This window comes from Phyllobates terribilis, unplaced genomic scaffold (genome assembly GCF_046119375.1).
Source record: "Phyllobates terribilis strain yellow unplaced genomic scaffold, ASM4611937v1 Scaffold_3__8_contigs__length_932513732, whole genome shotgun sequence".
NCBI classification, from domain to species: domain Eukaryota; kingdom Metazoa; phylum Chordata; class Amphibia; order Anura; family Dendrobatidae; genus Phyllobates; species Phyllobates terribilis.
Window position 1 is genome coordinate 487,205,198 of NW_027362763.1, and position 23,940 is coordinate 487,229,137.

At 44.1% G+C, this 23,940-nt stretch overlaps 1 protein-coding gene across 2 annotated transcripts in view; it reads left to right on the forward strand.

Annotated features, from left to right (window-relative positions):
• The window catches only part of DCBLD1 (discoidin, CUB and LCCL domain containing 1), a 77,230-nt gene extending 53,290 nt beyond the window's left edge, over positions 1 to 23,940 (forward strand). For both annotated transcript variants that reach the window (XM_073675915.1, XM_073675914.1), the window contains exons 6-15: positions 3,873 to 4,006; positions 6,564 to 6,604; positions 10,861 to 11,067; positions 12,493 to 12,617; positions 15,512 to 15,659; positions 16,294 to 16,410; positions 19,979 to 20,063; positions 20,254 to 20,300; positions 20,379 to 20,498; positions 22,428 to 23,940. In XM_073675915.1, coding sequence (XP_073532016.1) covers positions 3,873 to 4,006; positions 6,564 to 6,604; positions 10,861 to 11,067; positions 12,493 to 12,617; positions 15,512 to 15,659; positions 16,294 to 16,410; positions 19,979 to 20,063; positions 20,254 to 20,300; positions 20,379 to 20,498; positions 22,428 to 22,951 — 1,548 coding nt within the window. In that variant the 3' untranslated portion in view covers positions 22,952 to 23,940. The remainder of the gene's footprint in view (positions 1 to 3,872; positions 4,007 to 6,563; positions 6,605 to 10,860; positions 11,068 to 12,492; positions 12,618 to 15,511; positions 15,660 to 16,293; positions 16,411 to 19,978; positions 20,064 to 20,253; positions 20,301 to 20,378; positions 20,499 to 22,427) is intronic.

The following is a 23,940-nucleotide window of genomic DNA, read 5'->3' on the forward strand; positions in this document are numbered from 1 at the left end:
CCGACGACTAGTGGAAAACATCTGCATGTAATTTTACACCACTGCTCCCGGTGTCTACATTGACTGCAGCACTGATGGTCACGTAGTAGCCAATCAGTGAGCTCAGCAGCTTTGTCAGCGGGGATGGAACGTCCCCTTTAGAGCTGCTGAGAGCACTGATTGGCTGCCGCACTATTGATGTGATGTCTGCTCCACAGCCAATGCCAAACGACGGAGGTTGTGGCAGAGACTCACTGGTGGATCCCGGGGAAGGCGAGTACAGCTGGATTGCTTCTTTATAATAGCATACAACTGGGAACCAACATTTATTGGAAGAGAACAAACCCTGTAGTGGCACAAATTGCTCATTCATTGGGTGAATGGATTGTTTCTGCTGGCAAAAATATCCTCCTTGTTATCAGCAGCACATCGCTCCATGACACAGGGATTGTGCAGCGAATAACATGATGCTGTATGGGGACAGAACTTTCATATTGGCAAGTGTTTGTCAACCCATGTAACAGGCCAGTAAACGGGCGCCGAACGACTTGTGTATAGTTAAACAGCGCTACTTAATTCTGCATGACGGGCCAAAATCAGTACAACGTAGTTTACTCAACTTTTCATACAAATGTGTTTTATTTGTAAAATGCTTCAAGGATGGACTTCACTTGATGACAGATATAGCACAGCTGCTCCTGCATGTTGCATATTAGCCAGTTCTCCTTTTGTGTTTGTTTGGTATCGCTACCACCCAAATTTTCAGCTCTTACCAGGTAAATTACTTGGATTTTCCTATTTTGAGATGGTTCCCATATTTGTGGATTCAGGCAATCCCTGATTGAAATCGACAACACTCACTCCTAATATACATATCGCTGGAGACGAGTGTGATTTTGAGTTGTGCACTAAAATAGATTCCCATATGCTTGATGGGTTTAATGTGCTGACAATAATATATTCAGCTCATTCAGCTTTGAGCCGCATCAGTGGTTAAGCGAGCCGTCCATCTGCAGCTAGATACCCGCGCTGTACATGCCTTGTGTTTGTACATCCCCGGACAGCTGACAGACAGGCCGTCTGAGAAATCCAGTTCATCTTCTCTAAGGACAGATGTGGTTGGATAGTAGCACCTGACAGAGGACAGATATCCCCAACAACAATCACATTCCTGCACAATATCCTGAGGGTGATGGACAGGCGCATCCATTAATTCATGTGCACAAGGTTATTTCTTTCCCAGTTCAGCAATAGATGCACATTACTATGTTATACTGTAATGGCCATTAAAGCTGCACTCTATTGTTTCCAATTACAGACTGTGGGACTACGCTGATTGTACCATTACTTGTCCAGGAGAGACCATGTGCAGAGAAAATGTCCCATAGATTTCATGAAGTAGTATCCACTTTGCATCGTGGCAGCAGAGCCTTGTTCCCAGTCTTTTTATGTAGGTTTTCTGTATGTCTCTGGCTGCTTTTAGAATACTCTATAAATGTAAAAGGCTTTATCTAGAAAGTCACAGTAAGTTATATTTACTTCCCTTGTATTGGGTATTATCACAAGTTCTGGTGGACCTATTATGAATCCTATCGTCAATACATGTGGACAGAGAACACAACAGATTTTACCTTTGCCACCTCTGTAGAGTGTTTCCATCACTGTGTGCTGTATACAACACCGACAGCTGAGCAGCTGACTATTTGCTTCCATACTGTACTATACAGCTAGGGTCAAACAACCAAAAAGTGGCAGAGTTAATTTGTACAGAATTTGCCCTTATTTTCCGAACTCATTTTATAAATGGAACAGCAGTAAGATTGAAAAGTTACCTTTAACGCCCCACCACGACACCCATACACAGTAGATCGCTGTTGGCCACCTGACAGCTATTTCTCTGGATTCCTCATGCACACAAAGCTTCAGCTCAGCCGAGCATTCCTGGGCATCCAGAGAGCCGCTGCTGAACTCGACTGGTGGAAGCTCATTTCCTGGAGAGCAAAAGGTTGGCCAATGGAAATCTGATGTGCCGTATGCTACTCTTCCCCCAACAACATGTATCAATACACATTAGACTGGCAGACAATCTCACCCAAATTGGTTTGTTTGGCCAGTGTTAGTCTATTGTGTAAGTCAACATGCTCAAGATGTCAGGAGACCCACTTAGATTAGGCCCACTTGAGATGGTCTTTCGGTGTCTGGTTGACCTTAATTTAAGTCTGGCTAGTGGTGGTCTCCACTGAGTTCATTTTGCTTAGATGATCTTGTTAGGTTATCTTTAAGATCACAAGGCCAATCACCGGGTCAAAATTGGCCTGTTTTTGTACTCCTTTTATTCCCATTCCTCCCCTGAATATTTTGTTTTTCATTTCTTTTAAATCTGCTAATATAGTTCCAGAAACATGGGCCTTTTTATTTAGTGGTAATTGTTACTTTATAAAGGAGCGTGTCTCACAGGGTAATAATGCAGAACAAGCCTAAAGACACGCCCCCAGAGAATCAAGTGAGCCACGCCCCCTTGTAAATACCAGAAAAATTAGCAGCCAAAAAAACAGTCATATGTTTGGAACCATGTGGAAAATTTAAGAGGAAAAAAGGGGATACTCAGGGGAACAGTTGGAATAAAATGAGAACAAAAACTGTCCGCTTTTGACGTGGTAAAAGGTCCAGTTTTAAGGTACCAAAGACATAAGATAGCTGTTGGTAGAAATCAGTGGGTCAACCGACTTTAATTCAATAAGTTCAGTGACCTTAAAGGGGTTTTCTGTTTTCAGAAAATCCTGGTCCCCAGACAGTTTGATTTAGTCTGTGTGCCCACGATGCTTTTTTTTAAGCGTTTCCGCAGCGGCAAAAACGCTGCAGAAACGCTTAAACGCATGGTAGAAGGCCTGCCATGTTCCCCAATGATAATCCACATGTGCTGTGCGAATGCTGCGGAAATTTCCGCTGCGGATTATCATTGCAGAAAAAAACGCAGCACTACCAATTATTTTGCGGAAGTGCTGCGTTTTCGCCGCCATTGACTTGCATTAGAATGCATGGATTCCGCTTCACTAGATAAGGAAATGCGGAATCCATGCATTCCAATGTGCGGATGGTACCCGGGTCTAGAGGACAGGAGACTCTCCTCCGGACCCGGGTACCATAGAACCTGTAAGAAAAAGAACAAAATAATAAAAAAAAAATTATAATACTTACCTTCTGACAGCCCACGGTGTGCTTGTCTTCACTTGCCGGCAGATCGCGGTGGACTGAAGGACCTGCGCTGACGTCATAGTCATGTGACGGCGGGTCCTTCAGTGTGCATGGATTTTTATAGTGTGACCAAGTTGTCAAGCACTTTCCAAGTGATGCTAAAATCGTTTGGAAAGGGCTTGACAACCCGCATGCGGAAATGCATGTGATGAGCACTTCACTTCCGCTTGTCCCTGGCAGGAAAAACGCATGTACAATCCGCATGGACAATCCGCATGGACAATCCGCATGGACAATCCGCATGCATTTTTTTCTGCCAGGGAGATGCAGAAACGCTCAGGAAAAATCCGGAGCATTTCTGCATGGTGGGCACATAGCCTTAAGAAACAAAATTTGACCTTTCCAGGTCCAGCACGGAGTCTCCACTGCTGCCCCTGATTGGTACCGGTGGATGGGTTTTCTGAAAACAGAGCATCTCTAACACTTTACAACCATATTTTTAGGCCAATAAGCTAACCACAGTGCTAATTTTCTGTGATGTTAAAGAGTGTAGGTTTTTATGAACATCATTTTATGATAAAAAATGAATGCTGAAAATCGCCACATTTTCCCTGGTTTCTTCCTTACAATTAATTGGACAATATGTTACAAATTACCAGAATTTATTTTATTTTGTATTTTTATTTTTTATTTTGCAGACTTCATTACTTTGCAAAGCAGCGGTTCATGCTGGCATTATTGCGGATGAGCTTGGGGGTCAGATTCATCTCACCCATTACAAAGGTGCAAGTCGATACAGCGGGGTACAGGCCAATGGAATCCTTTCGAAAGAGTAAGTTTGGTTCAAACCAAGCCTTTTCATGCACTTTCAGTGGCGTTGTTTGCTGATTTAACTTTACAGTAAATAGTAATGTATTGTAAAGTTACTATATAACTTCATAATCTCCCTATATAAAAAGAAAAAACATGTAACAAATGTAGAAAATGCATCTAAAAATATTTGTAGAAATAACATTAGAAATGCCCAAAACAATTGTGTATGAAAGAACATATTTTCCTGGATCTATACGTCAAGCCGGTTGGCCAGATATTTTTGCCCTGTATGAAAACGATGTGAGCTGGATATACCCGAGTCTTTCTTTACCAAGTTAGAGTTTTAGATGAATTTCTATGGCATGGTAATGTGCAGCAAGTCGGTTAGCGTGAGCTGTAATGATATAGCAAAGTTCTGAATGGCCTCCTTACTGTGCGTCCCTGACCTTGTCACTCCGACTAAAGTAATTAGCAGTCCCCTTCTAGTGTGTGGGCTCACAATAGTGTTCTCTTTCATAGACCTATAATGGCCATTGTTAGGGGTTAAATGCTAAAGCGTTTTCTCAATGAAGGGAGGTAAATGGAGTTCAAATACCAAAGGCAGTGCCTCTGTTCTGTCCTCACAGGCTACAATTCCAGCTACACTTGTAGTCACGTGTACTTTGTTTCTGGACCTAAATATTTCCAGTTTCAGAGCATTAGTCACCAACAGACTTGTGGCTTGTGTTGTGTCACAGTTCACGAATACTCCATTATTCCCACATTCTCCTGTACCATGGTAAAGGTCGTATGCAGTTAGCAGGTGGAAAAGGGCAGATTTGTAGAGGCTCTTACTTTAAGGTAGGGATGCCAAACACACACACAGGGCCAAAATAAAAGACATGGGCCAACCAGTACACAGTATAATGGGCCCCACATAGTCCTCCATACAGCATAATGGGCCCCACATAGTCCTCCATACAGAATAATGGGCCTCACATAGCTTTCCATACTGTATGATGGGCCCCACATAGTCCTCCAAACTCTATAATGGGCCTCAAATAGCTTTCCATACTGTATAATGGGCCCCACATAGCTTTCCATACTGTATAATGGGCCTCACATAGTCCTCCATACAGCATAATGGGCCCCACATAGTCCTCCAAACTCTATAATGGGCCTCACATAGCTTTCCATACTGTATAATGGGCCCCACATAGTCCTCCAAACTCTATAATGGGCCTCACATAGCTTTCCATACTGTATAATGGGCCCCACATAGCTTTCCATACTGTATAATGGGCCCCACATAGCTTTCCATACTGTATAATGGGCCCCACATAGTCCTCCAAACTCTATAATGGAGCCCACATAGTCCTTCATACAGAATAATGTCCCCACATAGGGGTGGTGGTTCTGGTGTCGCCGGCCAAATATAACCACGTTGGGAGGCTGGAGTTTGACATGTATGCTTTAAGGGTAGCCATACTCCTTAGGACTGATTCAGACATCTGTGATTTTTTTGCTTATGTAAAAACATTGACTATTATTCATCAGTGTTTTGGATCTGCGTTTCATCAGTGTTTTGTCTGCGTGTCAGTTTTTGCCATACCTGTTTCATCAGTGATTTTCATGTATATGAAAAAATAGAAAATTAGAAAGCGTCTCCTATTTATTGGAATATTAATCATGGACTGCACACGGCCTGCAGATTGATGGCATCTGTGTGCTGTCTTGTCATTTTCATAGACTTGTTGAACCATGACTTGGATCAAAAACAGACATGGAGCCGTAATTTTTTGCAGACCACATAGTCTTCAAAAAACATGGACATGTGACCAGCCCCATAGACTATAATGGGTACATGTTCTATCTGTGAAAAACACTAATACAACACGTATGTGACTCATGAACGTCTGACTGAGGCCTTAGATGGCTGTAAGCTGACTGCTCAGTAGGCCAATAGTTATCACCCCCCTCCTCGACACCCCACACACTCGTACACACACATGCTCAACTGACATGTGTGTTTTCTCTAGCGGTATAGTGGACAAATCTGCTGCCAAACACTTCTGGAATAAAGGATTGGCCACTATTATGTCCAACATTCCCAATTCTTTATTTGCCATCAGGGACGCTGCCATATACATATACATGTCCTGCTGATATCGTACCATATGTCAGTGTAGCATAAAACCATACAATGCTCTAGTCTCTCTATGCTATTTTGGTTCAAAATGAGTTTTCTTTATCCTGACACTTGACTGAAGAGCATATTGCTATGACCCCAATCTCTGAAGACACTGACTTGGGAACAGCTGTTGAATCGCCACAAGATGACATTTTAAATGCTACTCCTAAAAAGTGAATAAACATGACAATGATCCGTGACACGGCGAGGACTCTACACAAACATACACAGGGCAAAGGCCTCTGAAACGAAAGAAAAGCCTTGTTCAGTGATCATCTGTCATCTGTGGTGCAGGCACTGATAGGAGCAGCACTTTGTACCTCTCCGATAATGAGATTACCCGCTTTGTGAAAGAATGCTTTGTCTCCTGCTACTAATCGCTTTTCCCCTTTTGTTTTTCTCACAGCGGCTCACTTTCTGATCGGAGATTTGTGTTTAACAGTCTTGGTAAGAATAATTTACAATAAACGTCTGCGTGTTTCCTTGTGAGTGAATTTGTGTATTTGGTTACACTAAAGCACCACCCCAGTGTTTTCTTTCATTTCAGCCCTGGAGTGGTGCTACTACTCTAAGTTCCCTGAGCCTAGTCTTATACTTACAAGCTGCTGTCTTCAGCTCTTCCCGACACCGTTTTGGTCCTGTGACCGCAACTTCGGACTGACCGGAAATCAGAACGGTCGCAAGCTCTCAGTGCAAGTCTATGAAAGGCATTGTTCTGCCTCTCATAGACTTACATTGAGTAGTGACTTCCGGCTCTCCCAGCAAACACTGGAGGGATCCGGCAGGTCACAATCTTCTGGAGACGACCGAAGCTGTTGCGATCGAAGGTGAAGATGGCGGCTAGTAAGTATAAAACTAGGGGCAGGGAACTTGGATTAGAAGCACTGCTCCAGTGCTGCAATAAAAAACGCTGGAATGGTGCTTTAATGGTGGACTATGATGTGCCTGTGCAGTGCAATATAACAATCAAAATATAGCAGCAAGTGTTTAGTATGTGGGCTGCCTAACAAATAAAGACTGGACCATTGCATCACATTCTCTTTTTTTTTTTTTTCAGCCATTCTGATATAAATTTGATGGTCTGCCTTAGGATCATTGTCCTCCTACATGACCCAGTTTTGGCCAAGCTTTAGCATTTGAATATATGGCCTTACATTTGACTCTAGAATACTTTGGTATACAGAGAAGTTTATGGTCAACTCAATGACTGCAAGCTCAAATCATCACCCTTTCAGTACATTGCTTGACAGTTGATACGAGGCATTTGTGCTGGTATGCTGTTTTTGCATGGTGCACGGCGTTCTAGTCAAACATCCCCACTTTGGTCTCATCTGTCAGAAGTTTTGTGTTTTGTTCAGATTTAACTTTGAAAGTTTTATCTGTACGGTCGTGTTCTTTTTAGAAAGAAGGGGCTTTCTCCTGGCAACCATTCCGAACAAGCCATACTTTTTCAGTCTTTTTCTAATTATCCTGTCATGAACTTGAACATTTAACAAGCTAACTGAGGCCTTTAGAGTGTGAGCTGTAGCTCTTGGGGTTTTTTATTTTGCAGTTTGTCTGAGCATTGTACAGTCTGACCTTGGGGTGACTTTGCTGGGATAGCCACTCTTGAGAAGATTGACATCTGTCTTGAGTGTTTTCCACTTGTGAATAGTCTCTCGCTGTAGAATGATGTACTCCTAATGGTTTTGAAATTTCCTTATAACCCTTCACAAATGGATAGGCAATTGCTTCTCTAAGATCATTGCTGATGTTGTTCCATCTTGGTATTGTGTTAATACACACCTGAATGCTCCAGAGCAGCAAACTGCCAAAACGTCTGCTGTAATAGAGGTGAACAATTAAGGGCATTTGATTAGCACCCCTGCCTACTACTTATCCACCGTATTATGGAAGCAGAAAGGGTGTAATTAATTTTTCCTAAACTGCTTCTGCTTTGGATTATTTTTTCTTAAATGACAGTGTAGTTTATCGTGTGGTGTTCATCTGAAGGTGTATTTACCGTATATTCCGGCGTATAAGACGACTTTTGAAGACTGAAAAATCTTCTGTCTAGTCTGGGGTCGTCTTATACGCCGGTAATGCTTTTGAACTTTCAGAAATTGACATGCGGGGATACTCTGGGGGTGTTAATAAGCTGCCGTGGCTGTATCCCTGCCATGTCGGAGTTAATATAAGGTGGAGGGAGTTAAAATACGGCGGCGGTAGGTCCAGACAGTCAGCGCTTCTGTGCTGAAACTGACACATCGCTGCGTATTCCCAGCTCCGGACACAGCGCAGGGCTTCTGTGCCGACAGCTTTCACTTGTCACAGAAGCGCTGCGCTGTGTCCGGAGCAGGGAAGTTCGCATCGCTTCTGTGACAATATATGAAAAGCCGGCAATTCAGCAGCGGCATAAGCCGGCACCCGACAATTTAGAATAGAAAGAATAGAGCATCACACATAGATTAGATAGATAGAAACATGTCAGTCACATATATATGAAGTACAGTGACAGTGTTGCTTACTGTACTTGTCATTTAGTGTAAAGGATTTATTAAAACAAATATTAGTGTTTTCATGCACCGTCTCTTTAAAAAAGCCGGCCGGCAATTCAGCATCTGTACCCGACAATTTATAACAGAAAGATAGAGCATCACACATAGATTAGATAGATAGAAACATGTCAGTCACATATATATGAAGTACAGTGACAGTGCTGGTTACTGTACTTGTCATCTAGTGTTAAAATAACGGATTTATTTAAAAAAAAAATTGGCGTGGGGTTCCCCTTAATTTTAGTCTCTAGCGGAGGTTAAGCAGACGGCTGGGGCAGATGTTTGAAGCCTGGGAAGGGGGTAATACCCACGGAGCTTCCCAGGCTACTAATATCAGCCCCCAGCTGAATACCTAGCCTTTACTAGCTATTAGAATGGGGGACCCCCCCAAAAAATGACGTGGGGTCCCCCCTATTTTAATATGTTTATGAGTGACAGTTTTCCTGCTATATACCTGCATGTCATAAGAATTTAAATTAAAAAAGGACCATATTAAATTCAAATCTGTTTTTTTTTAATTTTTACCGGTGTTTGGTATGCGTTGGAAAAGGGGTAGTCTTATACGGTGAATATATCCTAAACTCTATATTTTAACAGGAAAGTAGGGGGGTCGTCTTATACACCAGGTCGTCTTATACGCCGGAATATACGGTACTTACTTGTAGGGTCCCAAGTGCCAGATTTTCTATATAGATAGATATGTATCTATCTATGCTTATGTATATGTAATAATGCACATAATAACATGCAGGAGATGTTTGTCTATAGATAACCATGTTCTGCTTATATTTATTTGCATTGTGTGCATTATTGCATTACATTATCATGTATCAGTTCAGTGATTAGCATTGTCTGGCAAAGGAAAGTGAAGGACTTTCAGAAATCAGTCACCCGGGGTCATAATACATCTGCAGCTGCTCTGTAGAATATCTAGCTTGTTGAGGCAATGTGTGAAGGTTACACAAATTCCACATTCGGAGTCTGCCTTCAGGGCTGCCCCTTCTGGTGTACCGTACTAGAAACACTAAAGCCACACTAAGAAGAATTAAAATTCCCCCCAAAATTTAATAAAAAACAACAAAAAATGGCAGCAATGTTTTGCACTTTTTTATTCCAGGGTGCAGCCAGGCCCATCAGTACGGGCATTGTAAACTAGGGTGTCTATTCCTCGGGGGTGCACTTGGATAGTACCGGGCAGCCAGCCTAGTCGAATAGTATGGGCGTAACCAATAGGCTGTATGAAGTGTGAACAGCACCCTATACAATCCTTTTTTTGTGCAATTCAAATACTAAGCAGTCACCCCCTCCATGGAATGGTAGGCTGTGAGTGATTGTCTCATCAGTATTTTGCACCTGTGTAGCCGCCATCTTTATGTGGCTCAGCTGCATCCTGGTAGTGCATTTGGCTTTGAAGATCTGGGCAGGTAAACATTGCTGCCCTTTTTTAGTTGTACCGTACTAGAACCATCCCTGACTTAGCAGCTTTATAATCTAGTAGGATTGTATCTACAGTGTGTGCTGGTGAGTTTTGCCGACATTGGTTAGGATTAGTGTTGAGCGAGCATGCTTTGTCTTATCCGAGTATTTTCGGCGTGCTCGGCTAATATGTTTGCCTCCCTGTTTTTCAGCATTAGACAGACACAACACATGCGGGGATTGCCTGTTTGTTAGCCAATCCACGCATGTGTTGTGTCTGTCTACTGCTCAAAATACTTGGATAAAGACCGAGCGTGCTCGGATAACACGCTATCCATGCACATTCGCTCAACACTAGTTAGGATACTTTGTCTGTAAGTGATTAAATCTAAGAAGCATACACCCAATTCTTAATGTGTAGAAATGATCCGGTATCATGTGCACTGTTTAGTGCCAATAGATTAGATGTGACTTGAAAATGGGGCCAAAATAACCATACCACACTTAGCCAGCTAAATATCTCACAGAATTTTATAGAACTAACTTTTCCCATAAATCATTATTGTGTGCTTTTCCAAGATGAGCTCCATCTTCTATTTCTGGGGTCATTTATTGATGTGTCTAGAGATCAGGCTTCATGCCAGTATTTTTTTTTTTCCATACTGCTTAGGCCATGAGTGAAGGCCATTCATGATCCAATGAGCAACAGATGGTTTTACTTTCTTAACCTTCACTTGTTGTTCCGTTAAGATTGCAGCACTTCGCTCACTGGAGGACTCGAAACAGACAAATTTTCAGCCACCTCGTCCTGGGAGTGGAGCAGTGAAACTGGTGAAAGGATGCAATGGTCTCCTGAAAAGGCACAGCTCAACAGTCCAGGGGTCTCTTGGGCATCCAGTCATCAATCTGACCGGGAATGGCTTGAAATTGATTTAGGAGACAAAAGGAAAATTACTGGTGAGCCCCATCACTGTTGTACAAAGCGAAGGCAATCACCCTTTTACATAGATATAGAGACTAGCCTTAAGGCCCCCATACACATTAGATAGCCGACTATGTAATGTCTATGGGGGCTCCTCGACTCTACCCTAACAGATCATATCGGTTTGAACGCCTTCTCTGGAGACAGACATTTTTCAGTGTAAATCTTTGTCCACATTAAGTTGCCCAATTTGTAGAGAAATGCAATCTAAGAGGGCACCACTATTAATGAGGACAACTTAACGCATAATTGGTGATAATTAAGACAACAAGAAGTATGTGAGTGTGAAAGGAATCTCCATAAGTACAAATAATTGTATTCTGCAAATGTAAAAAAGGCAAAGGTAAAGACATGTAAAAAGCCAAATGGCCGCAATCCATATCCTCAATAAGGTAACAACCTACCCCTTCCTGCTAAAAATGTGTCAAATAGCAAAGTCCCATTAGGGCTTGCTCACACGACCATATAACATGTCTTATCAGATAGCACTCTGCCCAGTGTTATACTATGGGGCAGTGCCGACCAGCGCTGTTTTTCTCATGCCGATTCGGCATAAGAAAACAATCGCGGCATGCTGAGTGGCTCCGCAAATTGGATCTCGCGCACCTATACAAGTCTTTGGGTATATGTGAAGCATCAGACTGCACTCTGATGTCATCCAATTACCGCGGACATAGAGAATGGAGAAATTAAATTCTCAGTCTTCTCAACACTTGTGCTGTGATTCTCTCTTGCTAGAGAATCGGATCACAGTAAGATGACACTTGGATAAAGCTCTGACAGCATTTGATCAGAGTGTCATTAGCATAATCGGTCCGATTCTCTTGCATGAGAGTACATACGGCCATGTGACCCCAACCTTAAAATGAAATATTGACCCAAAGGACCTGTAAATGCCAGTTCCAAACAATATATGGACTATCAAGCAATAAACAAAAAAATCTGGTCCAGTAAGAACATCTCAATATAATAATGTACTCGATATAAAAAAGAATATCATAGATGATCACAAGTACGTGGAACGCAATTATGATAAAAAAGCCTATAATGGGGAAATAAACATTAAAGTTCTGTAAGGAAAAAAAAAAAAGCATAGTTAACCATAAGATAATGGGTATAGGACATGTAAGTGGAGGGAGGGAGAAAGCCCTACACATATCGCCACTAGACCTGTGGCTTCATCAGGGGTAAAGCAAGTTTCCTAATTTGCACACACATACATTTCTATACATTATGTAACTGACAATTAGAACACTCCCATGGGATATTAGAGTTATGTTAGATATTGCATAGTATGTACACTGTTATCTATTCATTATATTCCTGAAGTTTGACAATGGGCCCTCTCTTCTAGATATTAACACTTCAGAATCTCGTTTCACTACTTTTTTTTTCTCCAGGTATTGTAACTACAGGATCCACATTACCCAATTTTAACTTCTACGTGACATCATATATCATCAACTACAAAAGGGATGGATCCAAGTGGAGGAATTACAAGGGAGCACTGAGCAGTGAAGAAAAGGTGAACCCTCGCTCCAGACTTCTGATCTGTGCACACTTTTTCCTCTAAATGCGAAATGACATGCGTGTTCTTTAGTGTGATCGCAGCTGCTGTACCCTAATCTTGTCTTTAGGTAGCCGTGCATGTATAGTCAGTCTTATGTCACTGAAACTGCAGTCAGTTGTAAAAGTATAATCAGAATATGCAGAATCGGCCTGGACAAAGGAATCTAAGTTTTACTGCTGCGTGTAGCTACTATTAAGGCCCCGTCACACTTAGCGATGCTGCAACGATCCCGACAACGATACGACCAGTCAGGGATCGTTGCTGCGTCGCTATGTGGTCGCTGGTGAGCTGTCAAACAGGCAGGCTCACCAACGATCAGGGGAGCAGCGACATCGTGGAAAGAATCTTTCCACGATGTCCTGCTCCTGGTTACAAGCCTGCTGAAGCAGGAGCAGGCTGGTAACCATGGTAAACATCGGGTTACTAGGGGCACACGCGCACCTAGTAACCCGCTGTTTATCATGGTTACCACTCTGCTACGGTGAGCGGGAGTTTACCGCTCACTTTAGCAGGCTCGTAACCATGATAAACAGCGGGTTACTAGGTGCGCGTGTGCCCCTAGTAACCCGATGTTTACCATGGTTACCAGCCTGAGCTTGCTGCTCCGGCTGGTCACACACAGCGATGTGTGCTGACCAGCGGGAGGGCAACGACCAAAAAATGGTCCAGGACATTGTGCAGCGATCAGCGACCTCACAGCAGGGGCCTGATCGCTGCAAAGTGTCACACATAGCGACATCGCTGGTGAGGTCGCTGTTGCATCACCAAAACCGTGACACAGCAGCGATCTCGCTAGCGATCTCACTATGTGAGACGGGGGCTTTACAGAAGACTGATGGGCATGCAAGAGCAATCAATCTGTCTTAGTAGCTGCACTCAGCGGTAAAAGTACCGTATTTTTTGGACTATAAGACACATACCGGACCTTAAGACGCACCTAGGTTTTGGAGGAGGAAAATAGAAAAACAGATTAAAGCAAAAAATGTGGTCATGATGCACTGTTATGGGGGAGGGGGTCTGCTGCTGACACTGTTATAGGGGTAATGTCCCCCAATTCTGTATTTATATCCCCCATCCTTGTATACATATGCCCTCATCCTGGTATATATGTTACCCCCTTGTGGTTATACATGGCCCCATTCCCATCCTGGTATGCATGGCACCCCCATCACCGTGTACACAAAAATAATAAAGGATTCTACTCACCTTCCTTCCCTCTGCTCCAGCACTGCATCCTGTTCTGCTGCCAGCAACTGATCTCAACGTGTGAGCTGCGCATGGCATCACATGCTAAGATCAGCTGCCGGAATAGTCACTGCTCTCCACGCCGGGACTATGAACGTGGGGAGCAGTGACTAATTCTCTCTCTTTAATAGCGTGCACAGTGTCAGCCAGAGCTGCGGCTCCTGCCACGTCTTGGCGATCATGTGTGCCCGCTATTAAAAAGCATGATTATTCACTACTCCCCATGCCCATGGGAGTGGGGAGTAGTGAATATTCATTCTCTTTAGCAGTGGGACACGTGATCACCGAGCAGCTGACGGAAGCTGGCGGCTGGGCTGACACTGCGCGCTATTAAGGAGAATAAATATTCAGCGCTTCACACGCCCATGGGCGTGGGGAGCAGTGAATATTAATTTTCTTTAAACAGCGAGCAGTGCTAGCAGCAGTAGGCGGCTCCTGTGTCCTCTGCTTCCGCTGCCACTCGCCCTACACCGCCCACCATCCACAGCCACAATCTGTCTATAAGACTTACCCCCCCCACACTTTCCTCCAACATTTTGGTGGAAAAAAGTGCGTTCTATAGTCCTAAAAATATGGTAGATAACTCCATCCTGGCTCTGTATATATTGACCCTAGCTTTTCATTACAATAGAAGATAGCCGACAGGGATGGAGGATTATATTGTCACAGTTGAGTGTTTCTAGTGACTGTACATGCGCAGCCACCTAGTACCAGTTACATAAAAAAAGAAATTCTTAAAAATATGTATATTTATTTAGAGTGGCTCAACCCCTTCAGGGGGTTGTCCGGTATTAAGCTGTAAGTCTGCAGTCACTTCATGTGACTGCAGACTTGTGAATTCTCACATCTTATGCTCTTCTCTGGTGATCGTGATCGCACTATGTGATTTGCATACATGCGGTCACATTCCGACTAGACGTGCGCATCCTCGCTCAGTGCAAGTATATTGAGCGAGACCAGACACGTCTAGTCGGAATGTGTCTGGAATTATGTAAATCGCATACTTGCGGTCACATGGCATTGGAGACTCCTCACAACGTGCAGTGCGCACGATGTGAGGATTCCCAAGTCTGCAGTCAGATAGAGTGATGGCAGACTTGTCACCTAAGGCCGGACAACCCCTTTAAAGCACCAATCAATATTGATCATGCTGCAGCTCTGTCTGATCTACCTTTCCAATTTCTGAGGCTGACAGAAGTTACATCTTTCGAGTAGGATGCGTTATAGGGCTGATGTCTGACTGACTTTTATATTCTGGGTATGCGCAACATAAAAGTAGACATAGTAGTTGCTCTAACAACTTTAATACTGGCTGAAGAAATGTTCTGCTAGGAGTCATCTCTCACAAACTCCTGGCAAACGTGGACAGCAAAGTGTGATTATTTAATTGGGAAGGGATACAAGGCTTTGCCAGACACTTGTACTCACAAGTCGTCTTATGCTTGAGATTATTTTCCTGCAGCTCTTGATTTCCTCTGGTTTCATAACTACTTGTAGTGATAAATGGTGAAATACTCAATTTCAAAATAAAACTTTTCTATTGTCTGCATGTGGGTCTTCACACCTAATTTTTATCTTTTACTTGTATGTTTTTTTTTTTTAAGGTTTTTGAGGGCAGCTCAGACTTTCAGGGTCATACTCGTAACAACTTTATTCCTCCAATTGTGGCTCGCGTTGTTCGGATTATACCACGGACCTGGAACCAAAGGATCGCTCTGAAGGTGGAACTAATGGGATGTGGACTTGCACAATGTATGTAAAGAAGTGTCTGTCTCTGGCTGGTTGTACATGTCACTATGTATGTATGTGATTTGTGCTGATGGGAGGCTGAGGCAGAATGCAGTTTGTTCTTTTTAAAGCAGCGTATAGATTGGAATTTTCTATCCATTAGTTTTGTTTTTTTCTTATTTGAGAAGTGGGCATGAGGGGTAGACATATTCAGATCTAATTGATCCTGTAATGTGCATCAGAATCATATTTAACACAAAATATACTTGTTAATTAGTCTACATTATTGAAATGTATTAATATAAGAAAATCAAGTAGCTGTTGTAACAAATATTTTTTAGGACTCCTGACAAATAATGATTTTGCAGAAAAACCATATTGAGTTTGTATAGGGATGCACGGCGTCTTTCCTGTACCTCTGGTTTCATACAGGGGAATGTGTGTTTTTTGTTATATTTTCTGTACATCGTGGCATGGACCCTCAGATGCGGTCTGTATCGGGGTAGTGTCCCGTGGCTGCATACATACAGGAGCATACGGATACTGTACGGCTCCATACTAAGGAGCTGCATAGTTTACTGGCCTCCATGCTGGCCATCCATACTTATTGGTCTTTTTTTTCTTTTTTTAACCTTCTGTCTTATTTCTACTTTCACAGCTCACAATTCATCCACTCATCCCATGTGGAAGAGGCCAAATGAGAAGAATCGAAAAAATGTCGTAAAGGAAGAAAAGAACATCACCGAGCCCGTTCCTTCTGAAGAAAATGATTTTGGTATTTATTCTTAGCGTTCACATCTGCTTTATGTTTAGAGATATAGTAATGCATTTCTTATTGAAATTTCTATAAAATTTCCTTTATTGCTTTAATGTTGTTCCTCTGGAATTCCTCCTGGAAATGTGTGAACAAATAGATAACTGAGCATTGCCTTTCTTATTATGTTCTCAACCTGTGTTGACAAGGGAAACCTTAACATTGTGATGTCAATGCAGTCATACAGGTGGAATAACAAAGGAACAAGGTGCTCCAGCATTGCTACTTTATATAGATGCCCATGTTTATAGTAACATGGTGACATTGCTGCCAAGCTTTCTGCTCTTCTCATGGATGCTATGCCATCTCACTCCTTCCCATAGTCTATGTATGCCCGGCCATCTCACTCCTTCCCACAGACTATGGATACTCGGCCATCTCACTCCGTCCCACAGACTATGGATGCTCGGCCATCTCACTCCTTCCCACAGACTATGGATGCCCGGCCATCGAACTCCTTCCCATAGACTATGGATGCCTGGCCATCTCACTGCTTCCCATAGACTATGGATGCTCGGCCATCTCACTGCTTCCCATAGACTATGGATGCTCGGCCATCTCACTGCTTCCCATAGACTATGGATGCTCGGCCATCTCACTCCTTCCCATAGACTATGGATGCCCGGCCATCTCACTGCTTCCCATAGACTATGGATGCTCGGCCATCTCATTCCTTCCCATAGACTATGGATGCTATGCCATCTCACTCCTTCCTATAGACTATGGATGCCCGGCCATCTCACGCCTTCCCACAGACTATGGATGCTCGGCCATCTCACTGCTTCCCACAGACTATGGATGCTCGGCCATCTCACTCCTTCCCATAGACTATGGATGCTCGGCCATCTCACTGCTTCCCACAGACTATGGATGCTCGGCCATCTCACTGCTTCCCACAGACTATGGATGCTCGGCCATCTCACTGCTTCCCACAGACTATGGATGCGATGCCATCTCACTCCTTCCCACAGACTATGGATGCTCGGCCATCTCACTGCTTCCCATAGACTATGGATGCTCGGCCATCTCATTCCTTCCCATAGACTATGGATGCTCGGCCATCTCATTCCTTCCCACAGACTATGGATGCTCGGCCATCTCACTGCTTCCCACAGACTATGGATGCTCGGCCATCTCATTCCTTCCCATAGACTATGGATCATCGGCCATCTCATTGCTTCCCATAGACTATGGATGCTCGGCCATCTCACTGCTTCCCACAGACTATGGATGCTCGGCCATCTCACTCCTTCCCATAGACTATGGATGCTCGGCCATCTCACTCCTTCCCATAGACTATGGATGCTCGGCCATCTCACTCCTTCCCATAGACTATGGATCCTCGGCCATCTCATTACTTCCCACAGACTATGGATGCTCGGCCATCTCACTGCTTCCCACAGACTATGGATGCTCGGCCATCTCATTCCTTCCCATAGACTATGGATGCCCGGCCATCTCACTCCTTCCCATAGACTATGGATGCCCGGCCATCTCACTCCTTCCCATAGACTATGGATGCCCGGCCATCTCACTCCTTCCCATAGACTATGAATGCTCGGCCATCTCACTCCTTCCCATAGACTATGGATGCTCGGCCATCTCACTCCTTCCCATAGAATATATATGGATGCTCGGCCATCTCACTCCTTCCCATAGACTATGGATGCTCGGCCATCTCACTCCTTCCCATAGACTATGGATGCTCGGCCATCTCACTGCTTCCCACAGACTATGGATGCTCGGCCATCTCACTCCTTCCCACAGACTATGGATGCTCGGCCATCTCACTCCTTCCCACAGACTATGGATGCTCGGCCATCTCACTGCTTCCCATAGACTATGGATGCCTGGCCATCTCACTGCTTCCCATAGACTATGGATGCTCGGCCATCTCACTGCTTCCCATAGACTATGGATGCTCGGCCATCTCACTGCTTCCCATAGACTATGGATGCTCGGCCATCTCACTGCTTCCCATAGACTATGGATGCTCGGCCATCTCACTGCTTCCCATAGACTATGGATGCTCGGCCATCTCACTCCTTCCCATAGACTATGGATGCTCGGCCATCTCACTCCTTCCCATAGACTATGGATGCCCGGCCATCTCACTCCTTCCCATAGTCTATGGATGCCCGGCCATCTCACTCCTTCCCACAGACTATGGATGCTCGGCCATCTCACTCCTTCCCATAGACTATGGATGCCCGGCCATCTCACTGCTTCCCATAGACTATGGATGCTCGGCCATCTCACTGCTTCCCATAGACTATGGATGCTCGGCCATCTCACTGCTTCCCATAGACTATGGATGCTCGGCCATCTCACTGCTTCCCATAGACTATGGATGCTCGGCCATCTCACTCCTTCCCATAGACTATGGATGCTCGGCCATCTCACTCCTTCCCATAGACTATGGATGCCCGGCCATCTCACTCCTTCCCATAGACTATGGATGCCCGGCCATCTTACTCCTTCCCATAGTCTATGGATGCCCGGCCATCTCACTCCTTCCCACAGACTATGGATGCTCGGCCATCTCACTCCTTCCCATAGACTATGGATGCCCGGCCATCTCACTCCTTCCCATAGACTATGGATGCTCGGCCATCTCACTCCTTCCCATAGAATATATATGGATGCTCGGCCATCTCACTCCTTCCCATAGACTATGGATGCTCGGCCATCTCACTCCTTCCCATAGAATATATATGGATGCTCGGCCATCTCACTCCTTCCCATAGACTATGGATGCTCGGCCATCTCACTCCTTCCCATAGACTATGGATGCCCGGCCATCTCACTCCTTCCCACAGACTATGGATGCTCGGTCATCTCACTCCTTCCCATAGACTTTGGATGCTCGGCCATCTCACTCCTTCCCATAGACTATGGATGCTCGGCCATCTCACTCCTTCCCACAGACTATGGATGCCCGGCCATCTCACTCCTTCCCACAGACTATGGATGCTCGGCCATCTCACTCCTTCCCACAGACTATGGATGCTCGGCCATCTCACTCCTTTCCATAGTCTATGGATGCTCGGCCATCTCATTCCTTCCCATAGACTATGGATGCTCGGCCATCTCACTGCTTCCCATAGACTATGGATGCTCGGCCATCTCACTGCTTCCCATAGACTATGGATGCTCGGCCATCTCACTGCTTCCCATAGACTATGGATGCCCGGCCATCTCACTCCTTCCCATAGACTATGGATGCTCGGCCATCTCACTCCTTCCCATAGACTATGGATGCCCGGCCATCTCACTCCTTCCCATAGTCTATGGATGCCCGGCCATCTCTCTCCTTCCCACAGACTGTGAATGGAGCAGCAGAGTGGATGCTCAGCTGCCGCTGCATTCAATCTGCGGCCACCGGACCCCCATTCTCATAATTTGTGGGTGCACACCAGTGAGAAGGTGACCTGCTTTGATTCTGGAAAACTCTCTTAATCAGTTTTTATTTAAAACTAACATTTGATATGATAGTCCCATATATAATATTATCTGTCATTTATTTTAGGGTGGAAGCTGATAGCAATCTTTATTACCCTGGCATTGGTGGTGTGTGTATTCATAGCAGTCATCTGTATATGCATAGCAAGAAGGTACGTTTTAGTTTTTTTTCCCATTATTTCCAGCATTTGCTGGTCACAAGTGGCAGTGATCTAATTGTATGGGCATTGCACCAATCTAGATTTTTATCTGTTTTTTGATAAATGACATCACAATTGGCAGATAAAGCCATATATTCTCCTGTATGTCCCCACTGCTAATGAAGCCTGCCCTGTCTTGCAGAAAACGATTGAAAACAGACACATATAAGACTGAGGACCAAAATGCTGGTGAGTGAGGGATACGTGAAGCTTTATAATTAGGTGGGTCTAATGGCCTGTATAATATAGACCTGGTCTCTTGTGCAGGTTGCTGGAAGCAGCTGGAGCAGCCATTCATGAGGCAGCAGTCCGCAGAGTTTACCATCAGCTACACCAGTGACAAGGATATCCAGCAGAAGTTTGACCTTGTCAAGTGCGACACTGAAGGTAAGAAACTAGTGTTACTGCATACCTTCCTTCACTTCCCTCCTATCTGCACTGCTCGGAAAGTTCAGCATACTCAATATGCCTGGGCATGAAGTCCACACCCCACATACTTACACCTGACAGCTCCTGCTAGGCCTAGCCTGCTGCCTTCATCCATGTTACAGGGCTGGCCTGCACAGGGGTAGGTGGGTGCTGTGTACCCTCCAGATCGTTCTGCATTACAGTGCATTCGCTGCTCCTTACTAGAATGTGCGTTACATAAAGTCCGCCCTGTGCCAATGCAGGTCACCCACTGTATAATCCAAAGAGCTTTTCAAGATCTTTGTGTTCTGCCATTAACCCTTAATGACGTGGACTTTTTTTGTCTTACAGTTTTTGTCCCTGAATTTCAAGAACCATAACTTTTGTAGTTCTCTGTTGACATATCCATGTAAGGGCTTTTGTTTGCATGATGAGCTACTGTAGTCTTGGTTGACACCATTTAACTTCCTATAAAATGTATAGGGAAAAAAACTGCAATCCCACCATTGTGGAATCCTTTTTAATTTTTGTGTTCACTGCCTTGGAAAAAAAAGCAGGAAATTGTATACTCCAGGTCAGTACAATTACTGTGACAGCAAATTTATATCATTTTTAAAGCACCACTCCAGCGTTTTGTTGTTTTTTTTTATTTCGCCGCTGGAGTGGTGCTGAAAATCCAAGTCCCCTGCTCCCGTTTAATACTCACCTTCCGGCGTTTTCATCTGTTTTCTGCCTCTCCGGTCCGTCTCTTGCAGTGTGTGACCTGCCGACTGCGCCAGTGTTTGCTGGAGGTCACTAATCAATATAAGTCTATGAGAGCCTCGTTCTGCCCTCATTATGGCTGTCATAGACTTGCATTGACTGCTTGTGACGTAACTTCTGACTTCCGGCCACTCAGAAGCTGCGCTCACAAGAGGGAGCTGTGGGACCATGGCGGCACCGAAAAACTATGAAGACGCCGGAGGGTGAGTATATGACCAGGGGCAGGGACTTATGTTTAAAGCACCACTCCAGCTCTTAAAAACAATAACGCTGGAGTGGTGCTGTAATGTTTTACTACTTAGAAATAATGAAAAAAAAAAGTTTTACAAATTTCTGAGAGGCATGTAAGTTGTATGAGGGCTTATATTTTACTTTTTACGTTGTATGTGCAGGATAATTGTTCATTTTTTATGTTCAGAGTTATATATATGCATCGACAACAGTTATTAAAAGAAAGCATGTAGACAATGGGGGAATGGTGAAAAGTTTTTAGTTTTTACTTTTTTATATATACATTTTACACTCTTGATTTATATCTTCTATCTGTTGGCAGATGTAGGGGCCTTCAGTAAGAACTTGGCTGCCATGAAAATTTACATGGGCTCTCTGCAATCGCATTCTGAGGGAGGTGGAGGGAGCAGGGGCAAAGGAGTGATATAGAGGGCTCCCTTATGCCTAACCACATCTAATGGAGATTATCATCTGTCCTGGCCATATTATGATCACATAGGTTATACCAGAGAACTTTGATTACTATCACAAAATCTCTAGGAGTGTTCTCATCCCTTAACATGACAGATTTTATCTTCTGGAGATCATTATACCTGTGATACGAAGACTATAGAATTTGTGTACGAATAAGTTCTCCAATATTCAAGACCTTATTCACTGGAGCCGGAAACCCATATACAGAAAGATACACGTTTTGGCATTTTCTTTAACAATAGTGCCATCTAGTGGCAATTTATAATAAGTAAGGATAAACATGGAAATGCAATGGAAGATTGTGTTGCGCCTGTTCTTTATGAAGTCCTAACCTCTGAATGTACATATTTCTTTTTCTAGTGTAACATTTCTTTCTTTAGATCACTGGAGCCAAACTATGGCAAGATTTAAGTAAAGCATTGTGTTTTTCTTTTCACTTAGATTATGGGCAGTCCCTCATGATTGGCACTGGCACCGTCACCAGGAAAGGATCCACATTCAAGCCAATGGACACCGATAATAAAGACACATTTGGTGGCCAGGATAAAGAAAACCACTATGACTGCCCCCTCAGGACCAATGAGTACGCACTGCCTCTCACATATCCCGTACCAGAGTATGCCACCCCCATCATTGAACGTCACCTGATGAGGGACTGCACCTTCTCGCCAGACTCTGGTTACAACGTCCCTGTGGTATCTCTGGACCGCAGGCATTCATTCTCTGCTGTCAGCTTTTCCATTTCTTCCAGTGCGGAGAACAGCGGTGGAGACTACCAGACCCCCCACAGCAAACACACTGAGGAGTGTGAATATGATCGGCCTAAAATGCACAGTACTTGGGCCATGGCGGACAGCGGGGACTATCAGAAGCCACAGTTCTGCGCTTTAGTAGCCGATGGCTACTCTTCACCCAGGGACTGCTTGAAGCCCATAAATCAGACTGCGATAACGGCCCTCTTATGACTAGCTCCGGGGGTCTATGCAGATGGGGAACCCCATATATGAATGTTACTGCTCAGCTGCTGAAGATAAAAGGTGTTTACATGGACATGTTCGGGAAACCTGCTGCATTGGGGTGAAGCTTTTGCACCCAGTATCTGCAGCCCCAGTTACTTTGTGAAATATGTGCAATGTGTACAGAAGATATTTATGACAGACTTGATCACTTTATACCTGGCTTCTGTCCTGACGTGACGTCGTACTTGACCTACATGTAGTCGGGGTGCTCCGGACATTGCCACACTCGACTTCACCGGTGCTTTCTGGACACTGTGAATGTTTAACATGTACTCACTTTAATTTATATTCCTGTAAAACAGGACCCAATGGGCTCAGTGTTAACCCATTATACCTCTTCATTACATATACAGATCTGTGATGGCTGACTCTTGGTTGTGTTAGCTCATTTTCTGGCTGATATCGAGTTCACTTTATAGAGTGTGATCTTGCTTAGAATCAGGCAATTTATGGTGAGATCCCTGCAATAAACCCATTCATTTCCTTCGTACACCAGACACTCTGCATCCGCAGGTCTGTAGGTGGAAATAACGGGCTTACATCATTTCATGCATAGCTGACTTGGTGGCGTATTCCCCACGTAATGACTGCATATTGATACCCCGCAGGCTTTCCCATCTGAACGTTTATGCTGTCCTTTTAAATTCACACCTAACACATTTACCATTGATTGTGGTGAAATTCAATTTTACAGGATTTCCACCCAAAACGTAGTCCTAAATTAAATAAAGTTAGATCCACAGCCGTAGTTTGCTAATTATCACCTGCCATGTTCTCTGCATATCCTGTGAGAGTGACAGGTGATGTCAGATTATAACAAAGGGACCTTTCACAGTCACTTGCTAAAAAGCTAATTGAAAAGTGACAAACATTATGGCTGCACTTCACATTTGCAAAACTATGTGACAAGTACATTAAAAAAATATATAATTTTA